The 12,842-nt window shown below is 37.9% G+C and overlaps 2 protein-coding genes across 3 annotated transcripts; one reads left to right on the forward strand and one right to left on the reverse strand.

The window, feature by feature from the left end:
• The first annotated feature begins 2,708 nt into the window (after positions 1-2,708).
• On the forward strand, positions 2,709-5,308 carry gmfg (glia maturation factor, gamma). The gene is made up of 7 exons (XM_085243755.1): positions 2,709-2,860; positions 3,274-3,370; positions 3,516-3,565; positions 3,649-3,698; positions 4,454-4,536; positions 4,715-4,788; positions 5,139-5,308. The coding sequence occupies exons 1-7, from the start codon at positions 2,858-2,860 to the stop codon at positions 5,208-5,210; spliced, it is 429 nt and encodes a 142-aa protein (XP_085099881.1). The 5' UTR covers positions 2,709-2,857; the 3' UTR covers positions 5,211-5,308.
• Positions 5,309-5,489: 181 nt separating this feature from the next.
• Positions 5,490-11,622, reverse strand: paf1 (PAF1 homolog, Paf1/RNA polymerase II complex component). 2 transcript variants are annotated; one of them, XM_085243754.1, is made up of 14 exons: positions 11,411-11,622; positions 10,592-10,621; positions 10,379-10,471; positions 10,146-10,267; positions 9,987-10,053; positions 9,803-9,904; positions 9,507-9,612; positions 8,420-8,488; positions 8,173-8,276; positions 7,938-8,054; positions 7,645-7,773; positions 7,352-7,457; positions 6,767-6,845; positions 5,490-6,303 (listed from the first exon to the last, which is right to left on the reverse strand). In XM_085243754.1, exons 1-14 carry the CDS (start codon positions 11,455-11,457, stop codon positions 5,876-5,878), a joined length of 1,599 nt encoding a protein of 532 aa, XP_085099880.1. In that variant the 5' UTR covers positions 11,458-11,622; the 3' UTR covers positions 5,490-5,875. The 2 variants fall into 2 exon arrangements, with proteins under 2 accessions (XP_085099880.1, XP_085099879.1); XM_085243753.1 differs by having other exon boundaries at positions 10,592-10,624.
• Between the last annotated feature and the right edge of the window lie 1,220 nt (positions 11,623-12,842).

Genomic DNA, 12,842 nt, shown 5'->3' on the forward strand with positions numbered 1-12,842 from the left:
CTATCTGCCACAAGTGGTTGGGAGGTGAGGGGAAAGAGAAAAGAAGAAAGAGAAGAGAAAAGCAAACCAGAGCATAAGGAGATAGGACAGAACATAGACTAAGGTAGAGAGAAGACAACATTTGAATGACATGCTGCAGTAATATATAAACACGTAATGAGGGAAAAGTGGTGGGTGAAGAAGAAGTGCTCAACACACCACAGTGTATCACAGGAAGTCCTGCAGCAGTAAACGGCATGGTTCAAGTTCAATTGTACCCGCCCCAACTAATTTATGAGCTTTATCACAAAGGAAAGTTCTGAGTTTAATCTTAAAACTAGAGAGGGTGTATGTCTCCTAAATCCAAGTTGGTAGCTGATCCTGCAATAGAGGGGCTTTCTAACTAAAGGCTCTGTGCCACATTCTACTTTTAAATACCCTAGGAACCACAAGAAAGCCTACAGTCTGAAAAAGGTGAAGTGCTCTGTTATAATTGCTCTGTTAGAATATAGTTGGTATTTAGGAGAAGATGATTATGGGACATCCGGTCTTTATGTTTTTAAGACATGCCTGTAGTTTAACTAATTGGGTCTTCGGCCTACATGAATAAATATAATGACCTATCATCTTCATATTAATGAAAGTGTATGCGATCTTTTCTTTTTTGGCAATTCTTTCAGTGTGTGCGTGTATATGGTGCATATGGTATCTCTTATTTTTTTGTGTAACCCTTTGTTTCATGTACAGCATGTTTGTCAACTTTGTTGTTTTTAAATGTGCTTTATGAATAAATTTGGACTGCATTTGGAAGGAAAGGGTGTATAAAGTAAAACTAAGGGTCTTATCAAGGATTCTGCAGTTGATTGTTGCATTCTTATCTTTTAGAAAGAAGTTTGTTGGTCACCATAGACACAGTGGGCCAGAGACCTAGCTATTGCTGTGATATTGATGCTGAATATTAGAAGACGCTGCATTTTCTTCCACCTTATAGATCAGAATAAAAATTGTTATTGTTCAGTCCCCCAAACGGCATGAATAGCAATAAGAGTTCTCTTGGCTCTTTTTTTTTTTTTTTACAAATATAAAGAGATACAGGAGTTCCAGTTTATTCAGGTTTGGGTTGTTCAGTTCTCCAGTCTTTCTTCCTTGAAATAAAAAAGCACCCCCAGAATAAAACCAGTATCCTCATACTCAGACGTGAAAGAAGTCCTCCACACGTGCATCCTAATACTGCAATTTATTCTCTTTGATATAAATGAAAAGTCACTCTTCCACCTTCAGCTAGTTTAGAACATAGCAGAAAGCCTTTTCAATGGTTTTAGTAGACTTTATCACATCACCATAATCATGGCATCTCTCCATGGGCTTCCTGTATATTTTAGAATTGATTTCAAATGTTACTAACCACTGTTAAATTAATGCTGGCCCTAGTTAAATAGCGGAAACGTTGACCATATTGCTCAGTTCATACACTTACATCCTAGGATGTGACCCTTCTGCCCTTTCAAAGTAGTGACTACATCTAAAGGTGGCTTTTGCCACTTGCAGACTCTGTAGCATCTTTTTAAAAATTCACTTTTTAAAACACAAGACTAAAAGATTTTATCTACTAAATTAAACTGCATATGGTAGCTTTTACTGTCTGGGTATTGTCTATCAGTTGTCTTGCTTATTGTTAACGTTCCTTTGCTGTTACAATTTCATTGGCATTTATTATTCATTACTTCCTTTCCATTATTTTATTAATACCAATTTTGAATCATGAAGAACACAATTGGTACTTATCAGTACAGATAAAAAGGGTCACTGCACCTAATTATTTTTATTTAAAACAAAATGGTCTAGGAAACAGCAAAGTGTGTTTGGCCAGAGGTGCAACATACCTACAATTTCCACCAGTAGAGAGCAGCATGGCAATAAATTTCTTTCCTATCAGATACACAATTAATTTACACTTCTAATTTGACAATATTCCTGGGCACCGGGGTAGGTTGCTGTGTAAGTGTAATGTAATTTATTCATAAAGAAAGGAAACTGATTTCTTTCAGGCTGCAGATTCTTGAATGCACGGCAGTCGTGCAGAGTGTGAGATCTGACTTAAGCCTTTTAGTTTCAGGCGTGGTGGGAAAAGGCCCTATAAGGCAACACAGAGCATGTGTAAGTGACCAGTGCCTTACAAATTCCAATATTGACCAAAAAATCCAGTATCAACTCTAATATTACAATGTGCTGTCACTTGTGATTTATAGGTTGCCCTTCCATAATGTAACCGGAATGTAAAACAGTAAGAATTTTTTTAAAATAAATTATTCTTCCCACACTTTTGGCTGCTTAAACATAATAGCTTCCTTATTTTTTATTATTATGACTTAAATTGTATAAATAAAATACTTCAACTCCTAAACAACATTCTGTTTTGCTATTGTTTAAGGATATGAAGACGTCTTCTACATCTGCAAGTTTCACTTTGATATTCACGTTCACATTATAAAGGGAAGTGAAAGTCGCAGATACTAAGTGACAGTAAAAGACAACACAAAATGATTAACCTGATCATCTTCAGGTTTAAATGGCCTAAAATTATTCAATTTCAACTCCAGCTTCTTCTGCTACGGTAAAATGTGTGAGTTTAGTGTGTAAATGTTTTCCATAATTTATCCCCTATGCAATAAAAGACTGAGATACGTTGCTCCGCTTCACCACTGCTGTCATGTTTTCCTGCTGAAAGGAGGAAGCATGACTGAGAGGCGATCTAGCATTGTGTCTGCCCTCCCCTGCCATCTTTAACAGTTTGAAAGTAACTGTCAGTCTATCGCAAACAGTTTAAGCAAGGCGGTGTTACCCTCAGGACTTAAAAGCAGAGAAGGATCCTTTGAGAATGGTAGGTGAAACTGATGCAATTTCTTGAAAGACTTAGCTTTTCAATTGAAGTTCACTGCATTCGATGAACCGTAATACTACGTATTTGTCTGTGCGCATAAAGATATTTGTTCTACTTAACCATTGCGACCATCCCCCTTGCTCTATAAAACAGGAAACTACAATCTTGCATATTGGTGCAACACATTTCCTGCCCTCAAAATGTCAAAGAGTGTCATGGATGTTTAATATACCCATGCAAGGTGGATAGAGCCCTTTACAGATCTAGTAGATGTCCTTCACCCCGTTTTTTTGTTTCTATTTTTGGTCTGTAGACCAGCCCACTTAACTATTTATCACAGTATTATCTGGAGATATTGAGCATTTAATAGAGTGACACAATTTAACTAATGTTTTCATGGCCTGTTTTTACAGTCAAGCTCTTTAGTTGTGTGTGAAGTGGATGAAAGTCTGAAAGATAAACTGAAAAAGTTTCGATTTCGAAAAGAGACCAGCAATGCTGCCATACTAAGTAAGTAACGTTTATCCGTTCCTTACACACGTACTTCACATTTGTAAAACCATTATCAAACATTTTCATCGCATATGAATAGCTGCAGACCAACTAATATAAAATAAAATCAAAGCACAAAAGATTTCTCTTTGAAATTTCTTAGTGAAAATAGACATGGCGAAACAGCTCGTTATTCTTGAGGAGGAATATGACGTAAGTCAATTTTTTCTTTCTCTCTTTATTTACTCTGTTTGTTTTGATTTAAAAAGTCTCTCGCACTCTGTCTTGTCTTCTAGGACATCTCAATGGATGACTTAAGAAATGAACTTCCAGAGCGGCAGCCCAGATATCCTTACATCATATCATGAAAAGCAAAATTATTAATTAAAAAAAAAAATTGTCTTTTTGCAAAATCAAGTGATCTTCTGTTGGCTGCTCCCCTTCTGGGTCACCGGAGTTGATCATCTGCCTCCATCTCATTCTATCCTATTATCCTCTTCTGTCACACCAACCCTCTGCATGTCCTTTTTCACAACAGCCATGAATCTCCTCTGCGGTCCTCTTTTCCTCCTGCCTGATTGCTCCATATCCCTTCTGCACACGTCCAGTCTCAGGGTTGCCGCTATAATTTTGTCTCAACCTGAGCTGTCCCTCTGATGTCTTCATCTCTAATCCTGTCAATCAAATTAAAGAATATTAACATATTCAGCTTTGCCACCTGTCTTTTTGCCAGTGTCACGGTCTCCAAACCGTACATCATAAGAGGTCTCATTGCCATCTTGTAAACCCTTATAAATCATCCCCGATACTTTTTCGCACCCACTCTACCCTGGCTGCACTCTTCTTCACCTCTCTTGTGCACTGGATTGGTTGACCCCAGGTATTTAAACTCATCCACCTTTGCTGCCACTACTTTTCCAGCATCACCTTTACATGTCTCCTTCTTATTCACACATATGTATTCTGTCTTGCTTTTACTGACTTTCATTCCTCTTCTCTCCAATTCATACCTACACCTCTTCAGACTCCTTTCTGCTTGCTCCTGTGCAGATTCTACTGATATGGTTATATACACAGAAAAGTTCCTTGACAGAAACGTACATTCATTGTCTACAGCTACAAATATGTCCATGATGATGGCAGAGTGTCTTACCCGCTGTGTTTCATATTCTCCAGTCCTGTGGGTAAGCAGTTACAGTAATCTAGATTCTTAAAGCATTGTAGCAACAATGGCAAAGTAAACTAATCTAAAATACACTTTTAAATGTTTTTATGGTGATGAAGGTTGAATTAGAATTCTAAAGATATGTTTGGGCGAGTATTAAAATTACCCCCCAAAAAATGTCACTTTCATTTTAATAGGGTGCAAGCCAGAGCAGCAGATGATGTATGCAGGAAGCAAGAATCGACTGGTCCAAACTGCAGAGCTCACAAAGGTAATTATCACAAAATTATGAGTTTATAATATACAGTGGTATGTTGAGTAAATACACTAGTATTTAATGTAACAATGTATAATATTTCTACTTTTTATTCAGAGAAATTGAAAATCTGTAAATTTGTAGATTTTAATTGAAAGTCTCAGATTTACTTTTCTCTGAAATCTACTCAGTTGTTTTTAGTTATGTAGTTGACAGACATACTTTTATGTTTACTGCCAATTTATTTAGCAGGTTATTCATATTTTAATGTAATGTTTTCTTATAAACATGCCTTTTCTTACATGTTAATTCTCCTGTGTATGAGCTATTGCTCATTTTATAATTTCTTTGCTTTACTCTCTAAGGTGTTTGAAACAAGAAACCCCGATGACTTGACAGAAGAATGGCTGAAGAGCCACCTGTCATTTTTTCGCTGAATGTACATCTTCTGCATCTCCAAAGGTTCCTTTACGAGGCTGTCAGTTTAATGTCCATCTGGTGTGTATGGAATTGTTAATAAACATTTTAACCCAAACAGCTTTGTCAGTTCTGCATTTAAATCAGTCATTTTAGGGTTGTTGTTTTTTTTCAGATGAACAAATACAATACTATAAGATCAGCCGTACTAATTACAGCACAGGTTAAATTCATGAAAATACTCAAGAGGTTCCCAAATCAGAAAAAGACGCAGAAAAAGAACAAACTCTGGTCAGAGGTTTGTTTTACAAAATGTCGTCTACAATTTATTACCTGCTTTGAGAGCCCACATGCTTTACACTATTCCCACTCCAAAGGCATTTCAAGAGTGGAAAACTTCTTTCATTTTTTCTTTTTTTTTTTTTAAACATGATCCTTTAATGACCATCTGGCAAACAACATAGAGGAATGGCGTACAAATAGCAACTAGAGTTAAATCTACAAATAAAAACTGGATTAAACAGAGTTGTATCCAGGTGAAAGGTTACCAGCATTTCATAAACAATTTGTAATCAGCAAGAAATTTCAGCCCCACATCAGGCCAATATTATACTCAATGACAGTGTAAGAGCGCCAATGTTTGGAGCTCAATATATAGATAAGACAGGTCACCGGCTCAGTGGTCTTATTCACTGTCGCTGGCGTCACTGGAATCTGAGCCTCTGTCACTTCCACTCCCACTCTGAGCCCGAGTCTCTGAATGGTCGCTGCTGCGGTCGCTGCCTGCAGGAGAGGCGCTGCGACTCCGGCTGCCTCTTCTGTTCCCTCCTTCATCCTCACTGTCGCTGCCCTCCTCCCCGCTGCTCCTGGCTGAATTCTTTGGCTCATTGTCGTCGCTGTCGTCATCACTGCCAAAGATCTCTTCCTCATCTCGCATTTCTCTGGTCCTCTCCTCGCCGCTCTCGCTACCACTGCCGCTTGCCTTCCGCCTCCTCTTCCCTCTGTCTTCATCCTCATCCTCATCTTCTCCCCTTTGTTCCTGTTCTTCATCGTCTCTCTCAGATTCACTGCCAGAGTTTTCTGCCTCGCTGCCACTGCCCTTCTTCTCATCACCTGGAGAAAATAGCAGTTTGTTGATTTAGCATAGTTACTGACAATCGCTCAAACTCATTTTACATTGAGGGCACATACGGACAAATGAGACTGCACTTTAAAGACATTTCACTACAGATTTAATCCCCAAAATATTAATTAGATTTAGATAATAAAGTGCAATAAGTGCTCAGGTTTAAAAAAAAAAAAAAAAAAAAGCACTATATAAGAATCGTTCCAGTTACCTAGATATAAGCTAAAGACGTGCAATTTCAACAGCACATGACAGTTTCCATACATCATAAATGTGTAAAATTACAGAAAATGCTCTGGTAGCTCACCGCCCAGACTGTCACGTATTTCTAAAACAAAGTTTGTTGCTTAATTCGACAAAAACAATCAAATCAAATCATCAGAGTCCTTCCCCAGACAATTCTGGGTAGAGGGTAGAAAAGTCAGTAAAAATTATATGTCAACAACTAACCAGAATCTTGAGTCTCTTTGTCCATATCTTCTTCCTCATCTTCTGGCTCATGGTTCTCCAACTGAGCTTTACGTGCCTCCTGAAAAATCACAGTGAAGGCAGTCAGTTATAAATACACAGTAACAGAGGAATGACAAAAATCAAAGTATACGGCCATTCCTAGAAAGAATTTGTAATCTAGTGTAGTCTGTCGAGTGACGTGGAAAACGCTGGAAGCAGGGGGCTAAATATATATAATAATGCAAACCATCATTGACCCCGTTAGTTTTTGGTTTTTTGCTTAAAGCAATAAAAGACACCTCCCATACCGGCACTTCTTTTGTATAGCAACTACTTTGTTTATCAAATGTGTTGCAGCAGAACTACTTCTATTAGATCAATCATACAGTTCTAAACTTCTAAATAGTTTTCTTTGTCTTTAAAGACATTGTATCAATCCCAACCTTCTTCCAAGAAAAACAAAACAAACAAACAAAAAAATTTTTTCAGTAACAACAACATACGTTTCTAGCTTCATCAGCAAACTATAGGATGGAAAGCTAAACTCTTGATTGAAAGCTCTGAAAAACAATGAAATGCACTCACCTGAGCTTCAAGCTCCTTCTCATTCATGTCTCTGTGCTTACACACCAGCACAGCGTTTGTTGTAGACTGTGCTCCAGCCTTGGCTCTTCTCTTGCTCAAGCGCACCCTACAGGCCAGAATAACAGTTGTAAAAGGTCTTGGCCAGCCAGTTATTTGTCATGACGGTTTGTGCAACAACATCAATACCACCAATACCAAAACTTGTGCAACAAACCAACATGTACAATGTTGAAGTAGTTAAAAATATTTTCCATCCAAGTGTCAACATATACAAATCATTTCTAAGGTGTCACCTTGTCTCCAGCTCATTGTAGTAAACACCGTCTCCATCTCTGAAGATAAAGAAGTAGTTCTCTTCATAGCCTTTGCTGGCTTTGTTCTTAACGTTCCAGTTGTATTCCCTTGCTATCTTGTAATCATAGCTGAAACATACCATACAAAATTCCATTATACTTGTGTACAGTACACTTTCACCAAACACACTCAAAAAAAAAAAAAATAAAGTAAAATAAATAACACCCAATTAATGTTTATTTAATGCAGTAAATTCCACAGATACATGTTTGTGATGCATTATTTTACTTACAGATCCTCAGGCATGTAATCAATCCCCTCTTCAAAGTCTCTCTTGCGCTTTCGGAGCGTTTCCTCATTGGGCAGGAAGTAGGCCACAAACTGATTTCCTTCTTCATCCATCATACCTCTATATTTCACAAACAACAAGTGACATTTAACAAAAACAAAAAAAACAAAACAACAACAACAAAAACAAAAATAAAAGCGGTTGAAGAGGAGAACAGAGAAAACACATCTGATCATACCTGATCATGGCCTGAGACATCATTTCCACAGCTGCTGGTCCAGACATGTCTTTAGGTGCAGGATCGGAGTCAAATATGACTTGAGCACATGGATTGATCCACATCTGGGGCAAAGAGAAAATGTATTTATTATTTTTAACTACCAGCGCAACAAAAGTGGATTTCTTTTGTTGTTGTTGCATGCATGTTTCAATCATTAAGGTTCCATGGGTTAATACAAATAAATTCAGTTAAGGACTTAGCTCACCTTAAAGTCAGGGAACACAGGTAGTACCTCCACAGGAGTAACTCTGGGTTTGCTGTAATGCTGTGTAATCTGGAGATCAAGAACAACTCCATTTTAGCTAGTTTGTAGCTTACCAACACAAACACGTATCAAAATAAAAGAAATCAGTTGACAAACAGAACTATTTATTTATTTATTTTTAAATTGCCGGAACAAGAGTCGCACATCCAATACAAGGTTTAAATTGAACTCATTTCTTTTACATATTATATCATTTTGTTGGTGTAAGGAGAGAAGGATTTGAGCTAGGGCTGCTCAATTAATCGAATTTTAATCTAAATTACGATCTGGGCTTTCAATGATCATTAAAAATGACTGAGCCGATTATTAGCACCTCCCTCGTGCTTTACTCTCGCGTTGCTCTGTGTGGCAAATCAAGCGCACCTCTCTGGGTTTCGAACACCCGTCACAACAAGAGGACCCGAGGGACGCTCGGAAAGCTCGAAAAGGTAAGCAGAAGTTATTTGGAGAGGAGAGGATAATGGCTGCTGAAGAAAGAATGCCGTTGGTTGAAAAGAGAGGTAAAACGACTTCAGTGGTGTGGAAACATTATGGGTTCGCGTAGTGTGTCAGCTTTGCTACGGTGTCGTAGCTGCACCACAGAGCAACACTACAAATTTATTCAATCATTTGAAGACCGCTCACAAAGTGACATACGATCAAACAATGAAGGAGCACAGAGAAAAACTCTCGACAATACCTGCTTCATCCTCACAGACCTGCATTCACAATACCCTGTACAACGCGACTAAATATCCCACCAGCTCCCAGAGATATAAGGAGATAACAAACGTGGTAATGTTTTTCCTCGCCAAAGACCACTGCTCAGTGATAATCAACACTTTTCAGTTATTTTTTGTATTGCAAAATTTGCACTGTTATCAGTATTTGCACACTATTTTATATTATTTTTTGACAATCTTTAAAGCCAATATTCAGTACATTGTTAAATAAATATCGTCAAATAATTGAGATCTCAATTTCAGTAAAAATAATCGTGATTATTATTTTAGCCATAATCAAGCAGCATATTAATATGCTCACTCACAGATTTCTGTGCATCCTCAAACGTCTTCTCAATCGCAGAAATCTGACTGTCTCGGTCCTTGTAGATCTCTTCTTCTGTAAACTGCTGTTTGACAGACACTCCAATCCTAAACGCAAAAACAAAAACGTCTCGATTACATGAACACCTAGAACATGCATCTGTACATGTGTGGGTCTTGTTAATGTTGGTTTATAATGGAGCACTGTAACAAAAAAAATAATTTCCCCCAGGGATCAATAAAGTATTCTGATTCTGATGTGTGAAATGTAAAGGTGGAGTTCACTGATCCAACTTACTTGACTTCCACTTTCTCATTGGAAACACCGTATCGGTTAAACTCTGTGGAAATGTATTCCGTCTTCCTCATCCATGGGACAACTTTGGCATGCTGCTGCGACCTTATAGGGAAGGGGAAAATTGCTCAAAATAAAAAAATATTGCTGAATGCATAACACAAACCAGCCTATTTAGTAGTCATACCTCTTTGAACTGGATGGAGCCTGGATGTCCTCCTCCAACAGTTTTTCATCAGCGGGATCCAACAGAACTGAAAATGTGAAAGATTAACTTAGTCTGTGCAGACATTTAAATAATTCACAATGTAAATTAAGAACAGGATCAACCTTGATGGAGACTTACTGTTGGGGTCTATGCGGTATGTGTCTGGGTTGATAAGATCAATGGTGACCCCAAGGTCTGGTTCAGTCAGGAGTTCATGCTTGTGCTGCTTCTCAAGAGAAGTGGCTTTATACTGTACAAACCTGCCAATAAAGAAAACCACAGGTTATATATGGGTGTGTGTTTAAACATGTTTACTTGATGGGAAGTGAATACTTGTATTCACTCCATTCAGTGGAGTGAAAAATGAATACCTGTGCTGATCAAATGGATAAGTGATGAATTTAGGATCAAAGGGTATGTCAGGCAAGGTGTTGCAGTATTTCACTCTGCAGACAACTCCAGACCTGTCAAGAGCACCAAAGTAAAGAATACACCAATGGTAAGCCAGCAATCTTCACATACAGAAGCAGTTTCTGTACCTGACAGAAACTAAGTACATACAAATATGTTTTTAATCTACTGACCTCTCTGGGACGGTTCTGTGAGAGGATGGCCTGCTGGAAGAAAAAAAAACCAAAAAACAAAACAGCCATTGGTTAGTAGTAAAGAGTGCACAATCCCTTTACTACACAATTTAATTTTATATTAAGAATCCAAATGTCTTCAACTTGGAAAACAGAGAACCTCTCCTTTTGGGCAAAAATAGGGCATTCCTTATGTTGTCTATACATACTTTTCACTGTGGTCTGAAATGTACAGCTTAAACTAATTACAAGCTAACTCTCATTTTATTTGTTTTATTGTATTTTGCAAGATTACAAACGAACGACCAAAAATTCAAAACAAATATGGCAACACTGGAAGGGGTATTTGTGCGTTATCATGTTTAAAAGGAACAAAAGCTACCCTACACATATGACAAACTTAAAACCACTATTTTTTAGTACTTAATAACTAATCTTTCAGGCGCCTTTTTTCCGCCACATTGTTGTTAGCATTCTTGTAGCCAACATAAAGTCAGCTTTTGATTTGCCTGAACTTTACATTAGTGCTGCTAAAAATAATAATAATAATAATAAATTGTTGACCGGCACAAACTACTGACACTAAGCTTATGGAAATCCCTACGCTGATTTCTGTAAGCTTCTCGTAAATTAGCCGAACGTTAAGCTTGATTGTTTGTTTGCTAACACTTCCGACTAATGCTACACACATCACAAAAGCACCCTGGGACCCGCTGACCACTTGTTTCTGCATTAACCTTAATTCCGTGTCGTAAACTGACACAAAACCTGCAGAAACCACTCAGGTACGCGAACTTGTAAAGGCACTGTTGAACGTACCTGTGGCCGTCTTCTCGTTGAGATTGTGTCTGAATCGTTGGAGCCATGTTTATGAAAAAACGCTTAAAATTAAAAACAAAACCGTTTGTTTGCACAAATACGCCCGAAGTCAACAAAAAACATTAACTCCTATCGAGTTCATGGCCTGAGTGCGTTTTCATCTTTTATTAGCAGGATGGGATGATGACCCGGTAGTGTATCCACATCTCCAGTTCTTAAGTGGACTTTCTTTATTGTGAGCGCCTCCTAGTGTTCTGGAATTTGAAGTACTTGAACAACCCGTTGTCCTTTTTTTTTTAATTTTATTTCACAGGAAAAGGGGACATTGGCGATTTTTGAAACAGAGTATTTGGTATGACAACCTTTATTCTTCAACACAACCTAAACTCTGTTAGGCAAGCTTTCCTATAAGTAGTTTTCAGAAATCTGCTTCAGGTTTCTAAGGACATTCAAAGCTCTTTGAATACTGACTGGCTTTTTTTCCTGTTCTTTGTTGAAATGATCCAGCACTGCTTGAATAGCATCAAGGTGTATGCTCTGGGGAAGCCAGTCCATGACTAATATTTATTTATTTTTTAAATCTATGTATGCTTTTACTGCAATGTGTTTGGGATCATTGACATGAAAAATTAAGCCTCTGCTGGATGGTATTGCATGGTGGATCAAAGTCTACTGACTTAGACTCCATGTTTTACAGCTGATGTAGACATTGACTGTTGTGCCTTTTCTGACTTCCTCCATACATACAGTGATGATTTGGATAAATTACTATAGAAGACTTGTTGCCACTGATGTTTCATCCAGTTCTCCTGGAATTTGGCATACCTCAGCCTTTTCTCCCAGTTTACCTTGCTTAATAGATTCAAACAGGTGTAACAGAGACCCCTCCTATCACACCATTTCTGATGAGGTTGAAGTGAGCATCGACGGTAGATGGATCAACTGCAGCTCCTGTATCAGGTCTTTGCTGGATTCCAACTTCTTAAGCACATGGCTTTCACACACACACACACACTGCTCATCTGCTGTAGGTCTCCTACTTCTTGTCCTCACCTTGACCCAATACAAGCTTTCATTTAATAGATCTTTGGGAATCAACTTGTTGGTGCAAAAACAGAACAAAAAACCCAACACTAGTTTCTTCCAAACTTATCTTTGGCATTTTTTCCATATATTTGACTAAAGAAATACATTTTCCAATAAAATTGAAATACCCTCAAAAAAGCTCTTCAGAAAGCTTGTAGAACTATTGTTTAAGACCAGTTTAAAAGTGACAACATTTGGCTCTCTGGGAGAAAAATTTATTGAAACGAAGAAAACCCAAATATGCTGTTTCAGGGGAAACCATTTAATCAACAGACACCTAAAGATAACACAAAAATGGCTGGCAGACAAATGGCTGGCAGACAAATAATCTCACAGGCTAGCTGAG

Source organism: Mchenga conophoros, linkage group LG14 (assembly GCF_057382185.1).
Source record: "Mchenga conophoros isolate Kocher_MC1m ecotype Shallow Benthic linkage group LG14, M_conophoros_male_GT1.1, whole genome shotgun sequence".
NCBI lineage: Eukaryota > Metazoa > Chordata > Actinopteri > Cichliformes > Cichlidae > Mchenga > Mchenga conophoros.